This window comes from Pangasianodon hypophthalmus, chromosome 5 (genome assembly GCF_027358585.1).
Source record: "Pangasianodon hypophthalmus isolate fPanHyp1 chromosome 5, fPanHyp1.pri, whole genome shotgun sequence".
Classification (NCBI taxonomy): Eukaryota; Metazoa; Chordata; class Actinopteri; order Siluriformes; family Pangasiidae; genus Pangasianodon; species Pangasianodon hypophthalmus.
In genome coordinates this window covers 20,525,562-20,546,242 of record NC_069714.1, presented here as the reverse complement: position 1 = coordinate 20,546,242, position 20,681 = coordinate 20,525,562, and the positions used below count along the sequence as shown (strand labels likewise).

General features: G+C 38.8%; 1 protein-coding gene across 2 annotated transcripts; it reads right to left on the bottom strand.

Annotated features, from left to right (window-relative positions):
• Positions 1 to 153: 153 nt before the first annotated feature.
• als2a (alsin Rho guanine nucleotide exchange factor ALS2 a) lies at positions 154 to 20,252 on the bottom strand. Of its 2 annotated transcripts, XM_026911722.3 has the most exons (34): positions 20,003 to 20,252; positions 19,680 to 19,758; positions 18,337 to 18,485; positions 16,855 to 18,198; positions 16,538 to 16,706; positions 16,335 to 16,431; positions 16,138 to 16,215; positions 15,849 to 16,028; positions 15,456 to 15,627; positions 14,938 to 15,127; positions 12,014 to 12,079; positions 11,774 to 11,936; positions 11,564 to 11,695; positions 10,829 to 10,957; positions 10,703 to 10,726; positions 9,196 to 9,266; positions 8,606 to 8,672; positions 8,094 to 8,293; positions 7,737 to 7,802; positions 7,559 to 7,657; positions 7,293 to 7,457; positions 6,829 to 6,940; positions 6,674 to 6,751; positions 6,435 to 6,568; positions 5,486 to 5,650; positions 5,172 to 5,289; positions 4,654 to 4,811; positions 3,318 to 3,425; positions 2,923 to 3,099; positions 2,739 to 2,784; positions 2,529 to 2,590; positions 2,267 to 2,416; positions 1,870 to 1,966; positions 154 to 809 (listed from the first exon to the last, which is right to left on the bottom strand). In XM_026911722.3, exons 2-34 carry the CDS (start codon positions 19,694 to 19,696, stop codon positions 765 to 767), a joined length of 5,028 nt encoding a protein of 1,675 aa, XP_026767523.3. In that variant the 5' UTR covers positions 19,697 to 19,758; positions 20,003 to 20,252; the 3' UTR covers positions 154 to 764. The 2 variants fall into 2 exon arrangements, with proteins under 2 accessions (XP_026767523.3, XP_026767518.3); XM_026911717.3 differs by lacking the exon at positions 10,703 to 10,726.
• Positions 20,253 to 20,681: the final 429 nt, after the last annotated feature.

The following is a 20,681-nucleotide window of genomic DNA, read 5'->3' as shown; positions in this document are numbered from 1 at the left end:
GAAAGTATAACGAGTGTTACAACTGTGCTGCAGGTCATACCCAAGGTTTCAAACAATCTTGCAAACAGAAGGAACATGTCCACTCTCTGAAAACTAAATAGATACTGTAGAGATAATTGTCTGAGGAAAAGGTAATATTATAAAAATACTCTGGTTATGTTTTTTAACTAGCACAAAATGTTTTTTTTTTTTTTTCTTCAAAAATATCTCCTGCAAGCGTGAGTAAATGTAACTGTTTTTTTTTTCTTAGGTGGTCTTGAGGAAATGACACGTTTGTATAGGCATGCACAGAAGTCACAGTTGCATGCAAAGTCGCATATAGAGAAAACGAGCGTGTTACAATTGTGCTGGCTCTCCCCTAATGCATTAATATCTGCTAATTAGTACAATACAGTGTAACAAATCAATCAACCAAAAAATGAAAAACACAATTTAGCACTACAACATTAATCATAGACTACAAGCGTGAAATCTGACTCAGTAGTAAAAGGACTCCCTTTTCCATCAAGTAACAAACAACCTCCACATTCATCAAAGTAGTCATTCTAAAACTTTGATTCATTTAAAAGCAGTAACTAAAATCAACTAGGAGAGTGTGATGAAGGTGCTGGAATCATGTCAGGGTTGGCTTCTCTCCTCCAAATCTATTAAACACTTTCAAATCTGTTGCTTCGTTCATACTGTAGAGTGAACTGCATCCAAAACACTGTCCAAACTCAAAAACATGTCTTAAGATGTAACTTACACCTGCAGAAATTCTGCCTCTATATGGCAGTAGGCTTCTCTTTCTGAATCTGGCAGTAGCAAGCCTGCAGTGAGAGAATAAAAGAGTACAGAGAAATTCATTAAAAATGGAACTAATACAATCATTTTCACAGCCAGTCTAAAATAAAAAACAAAAAACAATACTTTCAAGATACTTTTTTGCAATGCCAGTTCAAAGACCCCGTTTACACTTTGTCGTTTCATGAGTCTCAAGTATGGGATTATATTTGGTGGAGATTGTTCATATATAAAGAAAAGTACAAATGCTACCAAAACACATTTAAAAACCGATTTAAATCCAATCACTCAAACCACTTCAACCACTTCACAGCAATTTTAGCCGCGTGTTATACAAGTGTAAATGTCTCTCTAAGCTACATTTGACAACCAAAACCCCTTCCAGAGAATGAGCATGTGCTCTGTGAAGGCGATGTTGACACCTTTTAAACATTAGCAAAATTAAAAACAGCATTTAAATAAGTCTTATTCAGAATTCAATTAAAAATGAAAAACAACACCAGAAGTTGGTGTTCTTTTATGTAATGAGGTCATTTGCATATTAACACGCAGCTACAGCTATCGGATTTGTGCAGGTCTGACCGGAGACGCATTTGAATTGAATTATAAATGCATGTGGCATTATCAGGATACAATTCACATACAAGATGCATGAAATGATAAAGTGTAAACAAGGTCAAATGTTGCATAAGACCAAAATTTTGGTGGCAAAATACCACCTATAAAAACAGTCTTCAAAAGTATGCAGAACTACTATCTCCCATCAAACTCAGACTACAAAAGGGTGTAAAGTAAACAGAAAACAGCAAGCTTCCGAGTTTTGTTAGCAGACACAATGAATTAATTGTGACTCACTCCTTGTCTCTCTGTGTGTAGTACTTCTGAGTACTTCCTTATGCTCTCATGTTTAGTTGTATGTGTGTCCTACAATCCTGCTTTTATGCTCGAAAAATGCTTTCAAATACATGCTTGTCAAATAAATAAATGTAAATCTTATCTGTATCTGCAAATACTGTGTGTCATGACATGTCTGAGAAGATAGTGGTGATTGTGTCAGCTCAGGCCCCATAATACTATGATCCATACTTTGAGGGTGGTGAACATGAGTCCGAGTTCTCCAAGCTGTACAGCAGGATCCATCAAGTCCTCTATGAGGCTCACTTCAGAGCCAAGGTTTCTGATCCTGAATTCACACACAGAAAGATATCACAGGTAGGAAAATGCGCTGAACACGATTATTCTAGTAAATCTGTTTTGGCTTTGAGGCTGGTTAATATAAGGGCATTTTATAACATTTAGTTAAAGGACACTCAGTTGAACTCAGTTTAAATGCTGTCTGAATATGTACAGTTGTGGCTTATAAAATATCTAATATTTCAAAAAGAAACTTTGGCAAATTAGAAACTGAAACTCTAGACTAATGCTTACATTTTACACAATTCAGCACATGACAGAACACGAGGTTGTGGTGTGTAAAGCATACCGTGCACGGACAACTATGTAGAGGAAGACTGGGAAAAGGTCATCCATGCACCACAGGAAGCCCTGGCCCAACATGGCTTGCACTTCCTGTGTGATATCCTCAAAGGTCAGCTGGATGACCTGAAGCTTATCTGCAGGAGTGAAAGTTGTGCTGAAGAAAAGAGAACAAAATGGCATCCCAAATAAGAGCTAAAGTCAAACTGTAGCCCACAAATCAAGTCATACACAATAAATACATAAGTGTGGTATGTGTCTTTATTTACCTGATCTGTTGTAGAGTCTCCACAGCAGTAGCAAAGCAAGCATTCATACTGCTAGGCAGCACCTGTCAGATTTTTACAAAGAATATTTCGACATGCAGAATTTTAAACGTCTATGTCTATTATCTTGCCACCATTTAAACTGGTGTTTTATCATCTTGTAAACTAATTTTTACTTTTTTAAACTCCTTTTGTATAAAACCTCATACTCACATCCTTTATCTCTCCTAAAACAGAAATTGAGACTGGCCAGAATTTTCTGAAAAATTAAAGCAGAAAAATACTCTAGTTTCTATATAGTGGACTGTGCCTTTGAGATCAGGGTGTAATGAAAGGGTAACCGCCAATGCGTGTGTGCTAAAAGCACGTGTTTATGTGTGCTTGTTTAATCACTCACTGAGGCACTCCCAGGAAGGTGAGCAGAGACAGGTCAGGCTGTTTGTTGAGGCGTAACACACACTCCCAGTACACCTCCTCCTCCCTCTCTCTCTCGTGTGTGTACAGTGTGAAGAGAGGAGGATAGAGACGAGGTAACAAAACAGGAAGCACCAAAGTGGTGCTACTCACAATCCAGCTGCAATACACAAACACAAAATACACACTTATATAAATTTACAACATAGAACAATCAATTAATCAGACAAGCATAGTCAATTCTTCAACAATGAAGAGCTACAATGAAGATCTGTTCAGTTATAAACTATAAAGAGCCTTGGATATCATTTAAATGCAGGATGTATTTTTTTCCCACATGGGCTATAATATTCTTAAGCACTATGGTTATGGTCTTACCCCTGCTGGGTGGTGTCTGAGCATGTGCTGCTGCTCAGAAAGTCACTGGCCCTCATCTCTGAGTCAGGGATAAAACCACCCTCTTCTGGAAGACCAGGAAACAGAAACCTGGCAGAAATTACAGGAGTTCAAATAATGATCTTGTTAATGCTGCCTGCTCTCACTGATAACGTAGACTGATACTCTCCATAAAACTTTTATCTAATACAAATTCCTCTTTTGGGGAATGAGAAACATGTCGAAGATACAACATAGGATGGAACTGAATTCCAAAAGCATTTTAGTCTAGGACTGGCCTTAATCTGTAGCCTGAAATTAAAAAAAAAAACAAAAACAAGCATTAAAATATACTCAAATTCCAAAAGTTAAAATTATAAACAAAAGAGTAGAGGTCATTATGTGATCATTATATAGGGTATAAAACACCAGACAGCGTGCTGTTATAGGAAAATGTTTTCCACCCCAAGGTTGATTATTTTCCCAATAAAAAGTGTTTTAGTCTTTTTTTAACACAGCGATTTGTCAGTGCTAAGAAGTTCTATTTATTAAAAACCATCCTTGTCATACACGTTATCGATTTATAGTTATGGTTAAAGTTGTAGAACATTTGCAGCTATAACCTGTCACTCCTTCATCAGCCTCTCTTTTTTCTCTCTCTTGAAGTTCATAAGGTAAAGAAACCTTGTTATCAAAAAACGAACAAAAAAAAAAAAACTCCAAAGCTCTCCATTCTAAAGACATCCCAGAAAATGTAAAGAAACAGCTTTACCTCTGACCTTTACAAAACATTGACACTGGAGATTCCTTCCATTAATGCTAACATATTGCTAACACACAGAGAAAACTTCTAAATATCAACAATTACATCAAATTTTTAAATCCATTCACGTCTGCCATACAAGTCCCTGTGAATTAGCTGTTACTATAGAAATGAAAACACATTAGAAAGAGTGCATCATCATAGTTAAATCTTACAGCTGGACAACTGCTACATGACACATTTACAGTACAACATTTAAGTGTACTGTGAGTCAAATGAAAGCCTTAAACGTGTGACATAAATTACAGAAACAGTACATTCAATGTTCTACAGGTCCACTGTTCTTAGACCCTTCTACTTCTACCTTAACCAGATAGACTTCTGTAACACCAATATGAAAAAAAAAATGCACAATTAAAAAAAAAATAGTCCTTGGACTCATCCTCATAAATAATGAATATAGGCAATGATATTAAACATCCAGACAAACCCTCTTCACTTTTAAATCCATATTTAAAACGGAGAATGTAAAATCTGTACAAATCTGTGTCGTCCTCCGAATCACACAGCAGTTACCTGACCAGCTGGAATATGCGTTTGAGGTAGGATTGGATCTCCTCCACAGCCTGCTTTAAAAGCCTTCTGTTAGAGCCCACGCCCACATACGTCATCCTGTACACGGTGACCAGTGTCTCCAGCAGCCAGCCCAGAGGATGCAGAGGAGTATCGAAGGCCTGGTCAGAGTTAACCCCATGTCGAAGTGAGGTTAAATAAAACTGTATTCAACATTAGCCATAAACAACATTCAACAGCGTAAAGAATCCCAGCTATCCTAGCTAGCTCCCTAGTTTGGGAGTTGTTTATAACATGAATTATATGCAGGTCCTTTTATGTCCAGTGTAATGCATTAAGATAAAAATAATATGGCTGCTTTTGTAAAATGTACTATGCACACACTTGCATTTCCTTTTATGAAGAGAACTTTCACCTCACAATGATGTTAATAAACTTTAAATAAATGTGCCTCTGTTTCCTCAATAAACAATCTACAATCAGACACTGAAGCAGTGGTTTTGTAAGAGACATTGTCTCACCTTGATGAGGTAGCGGCGGATGATGTCATAGGATTCAGCAGTAACAGGACCGACATGCTGAGGGATCACCTCTAGACTCTCCAGCATCTTACACTGGGAGCGACTCAGAGCCCTCGGACTGCATGTAAAACACACACACACACACACAAACATGCACACACCCTATGTGTATGAATATTTCATTACAAATATATGACAACCAAATGCATGCTTATATATTCTTAATGAAGAGAACAGTTATTATAAAATGATCTTACTCATGTAACCTAACAGTGTGTGTGTGAGTGTGTGTGTGTGTGTGCATGCGTGTCTACCTGTCTCTCTGCTGTCTGCGGCTGGTTGTCAGTATGACTGCAATGTTCTCCCAGGCTCTCTCTTTCTCTCCAACTCCTGGGGTTTCACAACCCAGCTGGCTCCAGCACTCCTCAAAAACAGCCATCCATTTCTGCTCAGCAGGCACTCCATAACGACCAACCTCACTATACCCCACACACACACACACACACACACACACGTGCATACATATTAGAGAAAACAGGGACAGGGTCATATACAGATTTAAGAAATTTAAGAAAGCTAAGCTCCCTAGAGTCACACTTTCTAGGGCTATCTTTCTAGGCTTTATCTACGCTACCTATATATATTTATATTTATTCTAATCTTCATTCACCAATTACTGAATTCTCAATATATTATTATTAGATGCTTATTTGAATTTTGACCATTTCTGATTTGCATTTTGTCATGAGAGATTTTAGAGTCTTGCTTCAAGGCTACAGTGTACTGCAAATTTTCCACATAGGTTTTACATTTATATTTTTATCCCACATCTTCAAACCTTTGGGATTTAAAGGTTCTTGTGCTTGGGCTTGGGCTTGGGCTTGTTAAAAAAAAAAAAAAAAAAAAAAAAAAAAAAAAAAAACTGGCAAGTTCAAAATCATTATCCACACACAGGAAATTTCAGGTAAGCAAGTTTAAAGCAAGAAAAGCAAGTTTAATTTTTGGATAATTAATCAATAATTTCCCTGCATATCTATTGATGTATCTTTTGAATATAACCCTTTAAACTCTTCTTAACCTCCCTCTAGTTACTAATTAATTTAAAGCAGTACTGAACATTATGCTTTAAGAAAACTAAATCTTAACCTCAGATTTTAAGTGACAAACTTAAACCATTTACTATGAATAAGGACCAGAGAGTGGTTTAAAAACTCCTCATAAGATAAAAAGTAAAACTTTGCAAAGTGTTAGTAGCATACTTACAAGGTCTTACTCTCCATATTCTCAGTTTCATACACGTACAGCTTTGCAAAGGTGCCAGACACTTTCAGTTCAGAGCCCCACTCGCCCACAAAGATACCATCAAAAGAGTCTCCATTAGGTATAGACAAGACACCCTGCATAAAATCACATTACAGCAGATGAATCACACAAATCAGAAATGTACTGTACTACACAATTCTTCAAAACTACTTTGTGATATTCTGCTAATTCAGTTGTACCTTCCCATTCAATGTCCAGTCTTCTGAAAACTCTCCCTCAAAGGAAGTGTCATCATCACAGAGCAGAAACCCAGTCCCCTGGTGACAAATAACAATTACGTTTCATTCAAGAGTCGAACCAGGGTTAAATGTCATGGCGAATACTTAGCACTTACCATCATTTTGTTATTACTAAATTCTCCTTCGTAATATAGACCAAACTGGGTGACCACAACCCCGGTGCCCTGCCTCTGGTCCTCCAGCCACATCCCCATGTATTTTTCTCCTCTGAAAGGGAAAAAAGTGAATAAAAGTTTAATTAAAAAATCTCAACACAAAAATATGCAACAGTCATTTTCATGTTAGATATTAAAAATTATTAAAGGTATAGTCAGTTTGGTTAAATTAAGCTAAAGCTGGCTGTTTAACTCAAAATGAAAAAATTTCGAAATAGATACAGCCCCTCCTTGCAGCGTTCCCTCCAAAACAAATGTATGCTTATGCTAGAATGCTTTGACAGACATTCCATTAAAGAAGTCTCTTTGTTCAACTGGTGTTACGTTGGTAGTCTACATTATGGGGATTTTAACAAAATCAGGAGAAAAAAAAAAACAAAACAAAAAACATGAGATTCACAAACTTTGTGATGTTGTCAAATATGCCATAGCCAGTTTTCTTGTCATGGACCCACTGGCCAACAAACACACTGCTGGAGGAAGAGGCCAGTCTGCCACTGCTCAGCATGCCATGGCCATGACGCAGGTTCTCCTGAAATGAGCCCTCATACACCTCACCTGCAGCATACCTGAGCACAGGAAACACACAGAGTCAGCAACGCAGGTCTGAAACAGGCTAGCAGCACAGGCCACATAATGCAAAATGACAGTCATATAACAGTCATATTACCAATATGTCCCAAATCCATGCATTTTGCCCTCTTTCCAGTGGCCCTTGTAACGATCATATCTGTTGAAAGACTTGTTGGGCATCATACAGTCTCCAAACCTAGAGACAGAAAACATAAGACAATGTAGTACGATGGAACATCCATTTTCAAATTTTTGTGTATTGTTTATCTACAGACCCGTCTTCCAGGCCATTTTTAAATGTCCCACAGTAAACTCTGCCATCAGGCCACTTCAGGGTGCCGCTGTTGGAAGAGAAATGAAACAGTGCTTACTAATAGCAGAAAACGGTTGTTTTGTGGACTGTTCCAGTTGGTATGTTTTTCTTGTGCCATATAACCAATTGCTAAACAAGTAATGGTAGCTCTGAGAAGCCCAACATTTTAATTTGTTTGTTATGAAAAAAGCTTAATTCATTCAGGATAATCATGAAAGGCTTATTTTTCCAATTTAACTCCAGAAGTCTACACTGAACTGAAGATACTTTAAGACAAATAATACCAATAATGGCTCTGATGCAGAAAACATGCACTTACCTGCCATGAGGCTTGCCTGAGAGCCAGCGGCCAGTGTATGTGGCATCTTTGAGTCTGCCCTCTTTAGTAAATGTGTAAGTGGCAGTGCGAGAAATAGGCGGCTCTGCCCTCTGACTGCCACTCAAACTGAAAGGCTGCTCATCTTGACCCACTCCGAGCACATCTTCCACAGCCTGGTTAATGGCCCTCAGCCACTTCCCCTGATCAGAGAGAGAGAGAGAGAGAGAGAGAGAGAGAGAGAGAGAGAGAGATGCAGACACAATGTAATACAAAATATTAATTTAGCAACTTGTTTATAATTAATATAAAGTGCTCTTTTACTTCTTTTATCAAAGAATAATGTAATCTTGTTTGTAAAATATGATTGGTCAAAATGACTAAAAGCTATTTGGTAGTGACTGAGACTATATATGTGATATAAATATGTGATATATGTGTAAAAATTAAACAATACTAAACAGTCTGAATATTTGTGGATCATAATAAACAGGCTAATGCTGAGAGATCTGTACCTTCTCCTGAGGCGAAGACGCCAACAAGGTGAAGGTTTCTTCAGGCGTAGTTAGCTTCAGTCCCAACCTGACAATGTTATTGTAGGAAAACTCATCATACACATTACTCCAGATTGATCAAACTGCTGTCTTGGAGGACCACAGAACAGCCTGGGGGCTCTGTTCTCACACATCTGAGTCAAATTATCAGCAAAGTTTGATGTGCATAAAATAGGGCAAAGTGAATTGCAGTGGTGTGATCCTTCCAGAACTAAATGCAAGAACCTTACAATACTCATATGGTGAATCCATTCACACTGAAAACCTCATATGAATGCCATGCGTATGGTCATTATTGTCCCCAGTTTATCTGAATTGTCCAACTCTCAGCTTGTCATACATTTATTCATCCTAATGCCTATTATTCAGCAACTACAGTAAAAACAATAGTAAAGATATGTTGTTATGAGCATGAGGAATGTAAGTCTGGAATTTAAATGGTTAACTAGCACATAGGACCTGGTATTGGTACACAAATGAACAAACATTCGGAAGAGCTGGAAATGAAGCTGCTACCGTAGTGGCTAAAGGTGAGTGAATGAGTAACTTACAATCCCACATTCTCGTCTGAGATGGGTTCCACCCAGAGCGTGGCCAGCAGATAGACATAGTAAGAGGAAAACTGAGAAAAAAACAGATAGCATTATTATATGCACGGTTCACAATCCCTTCAGAAAATATCAGTCATGTCTCCTGTCTCTGATGCTTTGGAAAACAATACACAAACCCAAAATATCTGATTGAGTATCATGGGTTTTTAAGACTTACAAATAACAGGAGCTGAGCAAGGCGGATTATTCATTAAATGTATTTCAGTGCAATGCAGAGGACACATCAGAAGACACGAAGAAAAAAGCATTTTAACTGTCTGAATATCCAAGCTCAGAAACACTCACCAGTGAAACTGATAAAGTGAAAAAAGTCGAGAACCACTCAAAAGGAACAGAGAGATTTGAGCATGAGAATGACAGTCTAAACCTGCTTTACATGGAGCAACTAAAAGAGGAAGAGAAATGATGAAGTGATGAACAGAAGACTTCATTTTGGGGATAGCAAATATGACATGCAGAATTATGTTTACACAACAGACCAATAAAAAGAAAAATGCAGCCTAGCTTGCAAACTCAAACTGAAAGTGAGCACAAAGTTCGTGTCAGCAGAATGAGTCACCCATCATTCAGGATTAAGGTCTGAGAAAAACAAATCACTTTGGAAGATTACAAGCCTCCAGTGTGCACATAATGATCAGGGACATTCAGTATGGTTAGAGAGGAGTTTTGGGAATTATAGACTGTACATGTCTATACAGTACAGTGCAAAAGTCTAAGGCTTAGGCTTTTTTTTTTTTTTTTATAAATTTAGTCTTCCCTGTTTTCTACCTGATATACTAGTGTGTCATTAGAAAACTATTAGATTTCATGTACATGTGGCGTTCATTCATCCTTTCTTTCATTCTTTCTTACATTTGCTTTCTTGCTTATTTGTTAGTAACAGAAAATGTCTGTATTTTGTTAAGAAAAGGAAAGCTGAAACAACCTACCAGCTAATTTGAAATCATCTACGCATTACAGAATTTAGAATTTAGATGGTCCTCAGACTTTGCACCGTACTGTACGTTTAGTCCTTCATCATATACAGTATATGCATATACAGTCCCCTCCGAAAGTACTGGAACAGAATGTTTTCAGTGTATAGCAAAAACAAAAGAATTGGCCTTGCAGTTTAATACTTTTGGAGGAGACTGTATGTATATCATTATTAAATATCAACAGGTAAATGTATAACAAATGGGAAATGTTCATTTAAAGATATTTTAATTCAGTTGATCAGCCTGGAAAAGCAGAAATACAGAACATGCAGTTTGAATGCTCACAGGCAAGCTAAGCTACAAAATTTTAGCTACGAAATGTGTTTTGCAAGAAAAAAAGCACCATTACTTGCTTAATAATACATCAACGCTGATTAAATCACCTTAAAGGGTACATTCAAGAACAAAGCCCTGAGCCAATTCCATAAAAACAAATGATTCTGCTGATGGCCAAATTAAAATATACTTACAAACTTCTTAGATGGAATGGTACCCTGAATAAGAAAGACAATTGCGATGTGAACTTAACTTGAATTCAAATATATGAAGGACCACAGATGAAAAACCTTGACCAAAGCAACAGCAGGCCTACTGACCTGTGCATGAACAAGGGCATCACTGAAGAGGATGAACCAGTTGACTGAGAATCTCCCAGCGTTCTGCAGGGTCAAGCCCTTATTGCTACTCTCACACACCAACCGCCGAGATGGCTTCCGCAGAGACTCCTTTAAAGAAGGTGAGTAAATACACAAACACACACACATCGTGAGAGACAAATGACCTGCAGTATATGGGTGCACTAAAAATGTCAAATAAGCAGCTGAAGTCGCACAAATTAAAATGTAAACTTTGAAAAGCATCAACATTTTATGCTAAAAAGTACTTACAGTTGAGTGCAAAAGTTATACCCATAAGTCAAAATGAAGACCACAAAGGCATGTAATTTATACCAACAGTACATATGATGTTAGTTACGTTTTACAGATGGTGAAATATGCGTCGCAATATTTGCATTATATTTCTAATTGTGATATTAATCATTTGTTTATCCATGCTTTGCCTTTATAACTGCTTCCAAACCTCTGTGTTTGCTGTCTCATTCTTCTTGACTTGTTTCGGATTACTGTCTTGCTGTAGGATACACCTACATTTAACTTTTTTCTGGAAATTCAATTTAAAAAATAATTGCGAAATAACGGTATATTTTTATTTCATACTGAAACCCCCGAGGAGAAGCAAAGTTTTGCACTTAACTGTATATGAACTGTCTCTTATTTGTCTATTTGAGTATGACTAATATATATTAAATCCAGAATAGTTTTGAAACTGACTGAGCTCTTTCCCGAAAAGCTCTTCCAGAAAGTGTATGTGCTCTCTGCCGCTTTCCTCTGTTTGCTTAGAAGAACAGCCAAGACCTCATATTGCAAGCAGCCATCCTGAATCATCTGATATTCAACAGAGCACTGAAATAAAAAGATGATTTTAGTACACAAGTCACTATAACAGCTTTAAGAGCACTAGAAAGTCATCTTAGCACTCACCACATCAAAGCAAGTTGCCAGCTTCAAGAGAAGACTGCTGTAGTCATGCAAATGCTGCAGCGGCATGTAAAACAGGTTTACTAGCAAATCACTCAGCGGGACACTCTTCTCTTTGAGGTCCAACAGTTTCTGTACCAGTTCCAGCTTTTTCCCCAAACATTCCCTGAAACAGGAAACAAAGAGGTTAATTCAGGTATTTCTAGAGTATTGAATGAAGAGTTAAGAGAACATGAAACATACTGTGAGGGCTTCACCAGTGACTGGAATCCTCCCATGACAAGGAAGTTTCCTACAGGACCGCTATACCTGTGAATTGTGGTGGAGACATACATGCACAATTCATGATCATTCAAAAGAAATCATACCACAGCAGAGTTGAATGCTTAAATCTGATTGGTCAGAAAGTGTGCATTATCTTTGTATAACAGCATGGCTCAGAAAGTATTTCCGGCTGTAACATTAATGATAGGTTATTATTAATGCGCTTGCTCTAATATGTTATTGTTTCTATAGTAATAGCTCATACACAGGGACCTGTCATCTAAGACTAATGATAAACAGATTTTAAAAATACACTGTTCAACAAAATAAAACCTCTAATTGTGATGTGGTGACAGTTTTAGTAGGAGACATTTATTTAAGGAGTCTCGGTTGTTAGTGCTTTGTAACAGTCATAATGCTTTTAAAAAGAAGAAGAAGAAGAAGAAGAAGAAGAAGTTTTGTGAAGTTTATCAGCACAGAAAAACACACACATATACACATACACAAATTATCATGTGTTATTACTTACATAACACATACATAACTGGTTGCCAAAGCTAAAGATACGTACCCAGTCAGGTCCATAAGCGTTTGGACAGTGACATGATTTTTGTAATTTTGCCTCTTAATTCAAGGGGTTTAACAAAAATACTGCATTAACCATTTAGGAATTACAGCCATTTTCACAGGCTCAAAGGTAACTGGACAAACTAACAATTATAAATATTAGGATTATTTTTAAAACTTGGATGCAAATCCTTTGCAGTCAATGACTACCTGAAGTCTGGAACCCATGGACATCATCAAATGCTGAGTTTCCTCCTTTGAGGTGCTTTGCGAGGCCTTTACTGCAGCCGCCTTCAGTTGTTGCATGTTTGTGGGTCTTTCTGCCTTCAGTTTTGTCTTCAGTAAGTGAAAAGCATTCTCAATTGGGTTGAGGTCATCAAGCATTTAACAACATTGCAATTCTTTGCCTTAAGAAGCTCTTGGGTTGCTTTCGCAGTACATTTTGAGTCATTATCCATCTGTACTGTGAAGCGCCATCCTATCAGTTTTACAGCATTTCACTGAATCTGAGCAGAAAGTATAGCTCTATACACTTCAGAATTCATTCTGCGACTTCTATCAGCAGTCACATCATCGATAAACACCAGTGACCCAGTTCCATTAGTAGCCATACATGCCCATGCAATAACAATGCTATCACCATGTTTGACAGATGATTTGGTATGCTTTGGAACACTAGTCCTTCCTTTCCTTCTCCATAACTCTTCTCTTCCCATCATTCTGGTACAAGTTAATCTTGCATCAGAACTGGTCAGGGTTTTTTTTTTAGAGGTTTGTGACTTGAGCACAATCGATTTGGGCTCTCTTACCCCATATCAAGTCCACGACGCTAAAAATCTGGCTTTTATACTTGACTGCGAAATAAAGCTAGATAAACAAATTAATGCCACTGTGAGCTCCGGCTTCTACCATCTTCGTAGATTAGCAAAGGTTAAACCCTTCCTGAGCAGGAAGAGTTTTGAGACTGTAATACATGCTTTCATCTCTTCGGGACTCGATTATTGTAACTGGCTTTACTATGGCTTGCCAGTCTCATCTACACATCGACTTCAGTTGGTTCAAAAGGCAGCTGCCCGTTTGCTCACTGGTTACCGTTGCAGTACCGTATTGAGTTTAAAATTTTGCTTTTTGTGTACAAGGCTGTTAATTGTCTTGCTCCTCAATATCTTTCAGAGTTGCTTACTGTCCACAATCCTGTCAGATCACTCAGATCTCAGAATACACATATGTTGCGGATTCCCAGAACAAGACTAAAATGTAGGGGAGACAGAGCCTTCTCTGTTGCTGGTCCCAAATTATGGAACACTTTGCCTCTATCTATCAGAACTGCTTCTACAGTGTCTGAATTTAAATGTCTGATAAAAACTCATCTTTTCTCCTGTGCTTTTAATGATCGGTGATTGGGCTGTTTTAAGGTTATATGGATTTTACTGTCATATATAAGCCTATGCAATACTAATGCAGCGATTAGGTCTGTGCATTTTTTAAATGCTGTAATTAGATTTATGCTTTATGTACAGCACTTTGGCCAGTTAAAGTTGTTTTAAATGTGCTTTATAAATAAATGGAAATTTTAGCAAGTCTAATCTGGCCTTTCTTTTCTTGAGTGTTACCACTGGTTTGCATCTTAAGGTAAACTGTCTGTATTTACATTCATGAAGGCATCTCTTGATTGACAATGATACGCCTACCTCCTCCAGAGTATTCTTGACTTGGCTAGATGTTGTGAAGTGGTTTTTCTTCACCAAGGAAAGAATACTGCGATCATCCACTTTAGTTGGCTTCTGTGGGCTTTTGATGTTGCTGAGCTCCCCAGTGCATTCCTTCTTTTTAAGAATGCACCAGATTGTTCATTTGGCCACTCCTACAGTTTCTGCTATCTCACTAATAGGTCTGTTCTGTTTTTTTCAGCCTAATGATGGCCTCCTTCACTTGCAACAATACCTCTTTGGACCACATATTCAGAGCTCCCATAAACAACTACCAAATGCAAGTTCAACACATGGAATCAACTCCAGAGCTTTTATCTCCTTCATCTGTCATGAAATAACAAAAAACAGGCCACATCTGGCCATGAAACTGCTTATCAGCAAATTGTTCAATTATTTTCGAGCCAATGAAAATGGAGGGACTCAAAAAAAAATGGCTGTAATTCCTAAACTGTTAATGCAATATTTTTGTTAAACCCTTTGAATTGCTTCATTTCAAAAACATTGTGGTGGTGGCAAAATTATGAAAATTGTGTCACTGTCCTAATACTTATGGACGTGACTGTATATTTTGTATTGTACTCGTTCGGGGATTAGGCTGCATTGTAGGCAAATATTAGTGCTTACTTTTTATAGGTGTCTAGGAAAAGGTTTGGATTTTTCAAAATGGCCAGAGTTTTCACGTCTCTGCTGCACTGTACGAAGTTTGTGAGAGAGGTGGCGTGCTGCCCTATTAGATGGCACAAACGACTGTATTTCCCTGCCATAGTCTGGAACAGCTGCATGGAGGTTCGACCCAGACATGAGCTCACGCTGCCTAGAAAGGGTTAAAATGAATGACAATATATAAAATTAATAAATACTGTACACTTCAAATTAATTTGTACATAGGAACTTGCAAAAACAAAAATTAACTTTTAATACAAATCTGTTAAATAAATTAAGTAATAAATCAGGAAATGTATATTTATAGATATTAAGGAGGAATTAATGTCCCATAACAATTTTACCACTCAGACACGACTTATGTTAGAATAAATGGTGAAATGACTCGTTGCCAAACGGCTGCTACATTCCTATCATGCATTAAAGTCTTCAGTCTACCACACCCAAAACAAACCCTCTTTCTTAGATTTGCTACACACCCCGGGACAGTAGGGGATGCAGTATCTGGTTTTTCACCCTGCTGAGCATGCAGTAGAACTTCCTCTCTGCTGATGCCATCTCGTGCAGAGTGGCGATAAAACCCATCACATTCTGATCAGCCAGAGCCACACAGTTCGGTCCTCCAGCAAAAATGCTGCTCACATAGCCAAGCTGGAGATTACACAAATGCATATGCACACACACAAACACACACATACACAAAATAAAACACACATGCTATATTATATTAATACAACTCCAACAATTATGCTAGCATTTGTTGTGCAGCTATAAATTCTATAAGTTTTAACAGTCATAATTATATTACTGTTTGTAGTAACTAGCATTAGTAGTAACATTGTGAAAACACTGTAATCTCTGTGCACACTAACATTCATGAAGAAGGGCAGCAGAGCTGGTGTCTGTGTGTACGTGAGAGTAGGACAGTCCTCCCGTGCCTGCACCTGCTCACCACTGTAATACAATATGGGCTGTAAGCAATCACCATCGGCCAGCAGCACGGTGTGTGTCTGCCCTGCCGCTACATCCCACACACAAATGCCATCAGACATCTACGACAATTTAAGAGACAAGATAGTAGTGAGTACCTTGAACATTGTATTATTACACGTATATATCATAGTTGTTTCAATGTCAAATTAGAAGTGAAGGGCTTAATACCTTCACAGGATGTGGCACAGTGCTAAGGGAGTTCATGTGACCCAACTGACCTAATTTATTGCAACCCCAAGAATAAACCTGAAGAAGCACAGCAAAAAGAAATGAACATCAATCAGGAATGATGTATGAGATCAGGACATTATAATAGGCATCACAATGACAAAGTATAACAATAGGACACTTCACTCTGCCTTTACCTGACACTGAGCTGTCAAGGCCAAAGAATGACATGATCCAGCAACAACCTTGATAACTTCTTTGTTGCTTAAGCTCTTAATGCATAGTGGCTGTAACCTGAGGATCATGTAGGAAATGATATTGACAAATTGATATTGATAACTGCTATTGACAAATATGGATATAATAATTGATATAATAATATAATAATTTCTGCCTATACCTGGGCAAGGTGTCTCCATGACCTAGCTGACCTTCTTGACCTCTGCCCCAAGTCCACACCTCTGTATTGAGAGCTGGAAGGAGATTCTCCTTCTCTGAGATGCTTAAAGTTGTTGAGTTTATTGCTCCACCTTTGGCAAGGTTGCACCGAAGCAATACTGTTGGAGAAACTGCAAGGTAGAGAGTACAAAGAAGCATTTTCAAACAACTCTTTTATCTATGAGACTAATCCTGTAATTAATGAGCAGTTATAACCCTAATCGAAGCCATTCATGGTTCATTTTACAAGTTAAAAAACAAAAAAGAGTCTTAAAATACCTGGTGACAGTAAGCCAGGTAATGATCTTCTGCGACTATATTCATCTGTATCATCAATCCTAATATCTGTCAGGCTGGCACTCTTCTTGGCTTCCAGTGACTCATGTGGACAGTGGTTTCTATCAGTCGAGAAGCTTTCATCAGAGATCTCATCACAGTTATTACATGCTAAAGGGTCACTAGGAATGACCATGTCTTCAGATGAGTCATCACAGACAGAATCTGTGACAGAGTCTTGTAACGTCATCAGTGCAATATCATCTGAAAGTGTGGATTTAATATCATCGTTCATGGTATGTGGTGCCAATGAAGGAAATGTAGGTTTGTTTTGGTCCAGTCTATAAGAATCCTTGTGTGATGTCTGACGACTTGGAGGACGTGATCCCTTCTTGGAGACTGCCTCAAACTGCTCTGAGTGGGACTGCTCAGAGATCCTCTTGAGGTAGTCTTTCAGAGCCTGTTCATCAGGGTAAAGAGAGCTTTTGGTTCTTGTACGGCATTGCTGCAGATTTTCTGAGCTGTCAGTCATAGTCTCTGGGGCTGGATCATTGTGATCCACTTCATTCACACCTGCTGCATCATCACTCTGAGATTCATCCAGAGCACTCTGACTGGGGCAGAAATCTCCAGGCAACACAACAAAACTCTGGGGGTCATGTGCTGATGCCTCTGTCTTCGGCGTCAAGGCTGGAGATGCCTCCTTTGATTTTTGACCTTGCTTTGCATCTGATAGTTCCACCCCTAGTGGGCAGTAATGGTTGTCAGAAATAATAACATGGTCATCCTTGTCAATCAGAGTGTAAAGAGGCTGCTTGCACTGGCCACATTTGTCCTGGGGTTGATGAGAGGACTCTGAAAGGGGTAGTGAGCGAACCAAAGCCAGGCTGTGGAACTCACCACATGCAATCTGGATCACATATCTCCCTGATAGATGCTCTACTATCTGCGGCTTCCACACAGGGAACACAGTGTTCACCAGGCCCAACTGGCAGCCACTACCCCAGGCCCAAACCTCGTGCTTCCTTGACAGAGCCAATGTGTGCTGCGCCCCACAGGCCACATCCTGGATCCGGACCAGTTCAGGAGGGACAATTTCATCATCCACAATGTTGATAGGGGTAGGATTAGGGACAACATTAAAACCAGAGATACCACACTGACCATGGGAGTTCTCGCCCCACATGTGCACTATCCCTTCCTCTGTTACAGCACCACAGTGAAAACTACCCGTAGACACACGCACCACATGGTGGCCAGTTAAAGAGCTTTCCAGCACAGGTTCTACTGTCTGGGACTTCAAGTCTCGCTTCCATGGAAGCTCTCCAAAGCTGTAGACAAGGCCATCTGGACAAGAGGACATTTAATAGGTCAGTCTTAAAAACAGCACCTTATTTTAAAAAATAGGAATGAAATACATGAGCTCACTTAATACCTCTGAAAATAGAGTAAACCTAAATCTTAATCAATATGACTGGTATGTACCTTTTGTCAATAGAACTCCATGGCTGATCCCCAGTGCAGCCTGAAGCACAGGCTGTGGAAGAAAAACCCTCACTGGTTTAACAGTACATGAGTAGCCCTGCCATCTGTGGGGCACACCCCTGTCATGTGAGCCTTCCTCTTCTTCAGAACTATAGAAAAATTGATAAAGAAATACACAGGCTTTTTAGATGATCCATAAAATGTTTTCATAAAAAGTGCAGAATATACAAACTTTCATCAGGTAAATCTACATATACCACAATTTGTAGCCTGATCTAGGCTCAGTCAAATACTGGAAGGTATGCTCTATGCACACTTATTGTCTGTTTTATTAGGTAAACCTTCCATATAGGTGTGCACTGTATGTCTACAATTGCTGAGTGTAGCCCATTTGCTGCCCACTGTACCCTATCTCTCAATGGAAAGGGACCACAATAGGACTACCAGTAACCAGATCTTATTTGAGTGATGGACGATTCTCATGGTCTTAGTGTGTGGTGCAGGTATGACTGTATCACGCACAGCAGTGCTACTGGGTTTCTTAAATCTTGGTGACACTGCTGGATGGACAAACAGTCTACCATCCAAAAATCTCCAGCCAACTACAGTACATCTACATGGTAGACATTCTAATAAAGTGGCCAGCAACTACACTACTGTATTCTATACACTCGTTTCAGTGCAGCACACACTACCATCCATCTATCCATCCATTCATTCATCTTCAATAACCATGTTGCACCACATTTGACTATTCTCAACATGATTTCTTCTGCACATAGATGAGTGTACTGATTTTTATTTATGATTTATGATGATCTTGGTCAGTGTCCCAGTGAATCTGGAGCCTATCCTGGGAACACTGGGCACGAGGCAGAAATACACCATGGATGGGATTCCAGTCCATCACTGGACTCCATACACTCACACAATCATTCATCCCCAGGGGCAATTTAGAGTATGTTTTTGGTAGGAACCCAGACGAAACCAGACAAACATGGAGAAAACATGCAAAACTCCACATAGACATCAACCCCAGCTCAGGATCAAATCAGTGACTATGGAGCTATGAGGCAGCCGTGCTACCGCAGACTAACATTTCACTAACATTTCAGTTTCACTGCTGTGCTGAGAAAGTGGTCCACCACACATCCTGTCAGTAGTGGTCTTGTGTTGGTCTGACATATTGTGCATAGAAATAAAACAATCAGTAATTACAAACCTACCAAATGCACATATATAGTAAGTGTACCTAGTAAATGGCTAATGAGTTAACATAAGGAAATAACAACATAACACTCATTTCCTGGACATTTATTCATATATGATTAGAAGTTATGTACCTCTTCTGGCCCTCCATCAGTGTTTCCACTCCACTGGCATCCTCACACACTTCTGGCCTTCATCTCCTGATGAACATGGCTGATGAGATAAAACAAGTTAGCTGCCTTTTTCCAATCACTACATGTTTGTTTACTGTCGTTACAGTACGTCAGTACAGCGCGCGTGCACGCCCGTAGTAACCAAATCAGAAAACAAATGAGAATAATAATATAACACAGATGCTGCTCTGTTTCTCAGGGTATTAACCTTCCAGCAACTGGGTTCAACTTCTCCTCAGAGAACAGAAAGTAAGTAATTCACGTCGAAGTCTTCCCATACTTACACAACTTCATAACCCCATCGCTATTCCGCCCACTCCTTAGGGAATACTTTCTACACCGAGGCATTTTTAAATATACTCCGCCTTTGAGAATACTTCAGTTTTCAGAAGTGTCAGAAGTGTACAAGTCAAGGTTAAGGCTTTGACAGCGCCACATTTGTTTAGAGACCAAGCCTGGGGATAAAATATTACTACATAGTACCGCACTGAACAGTAGGCACAAACGTCACACCACACTCCTTACACTAACTGCAGCATACTATTTTAACACACTGCGTAGTATAATAGTATGCAGTTTGAACGCAGCTACGGAAAGCGCCGAGGGACAAAAGGGTGCAAACGCAACTAAACGTTTGATTAATTCACTATTGTTGTTTCATTATTTTTTTTTAAAATGTATTAAATATTAGTTATTAAACTTCAATATGTAAAATTACACACTCACACACACACACACACACACACACACACACATTATACACTCACAGAGCACTTTATTAGGAACACTATACTAACACTGGGTAAGGCCTCCCTTTGCTCTCAAAACAGCCTCAGTTCTTTGGATTCCACAAGATGCTGGAAACATTCCTTTGAGATTCTGGTCCATGTTGACATGATTGCATCACGCAATTCCTGCAGATTTTTCAGGTGCTCTTTCATGCTGCGAATCTCCTGTTCTACC

Coding starts and splice junctions, on each gene's coding strand:
- als2a (XM_026911722.3), bottom strand. Junction 16,432..16,537: donor CATGGAGACACCTTGCCCAG/GTATAGGCAGAA, acceptor CATGATCCTCAG/GTTACAGCCACTATGCATTA. Junction 12,080..14,937: donor TTCCTAGACACCTATAAAAA/GTAAGCACTAAT, acceptor CACAATTCACAG/GTATAGCGGTCCTGTAGGAA.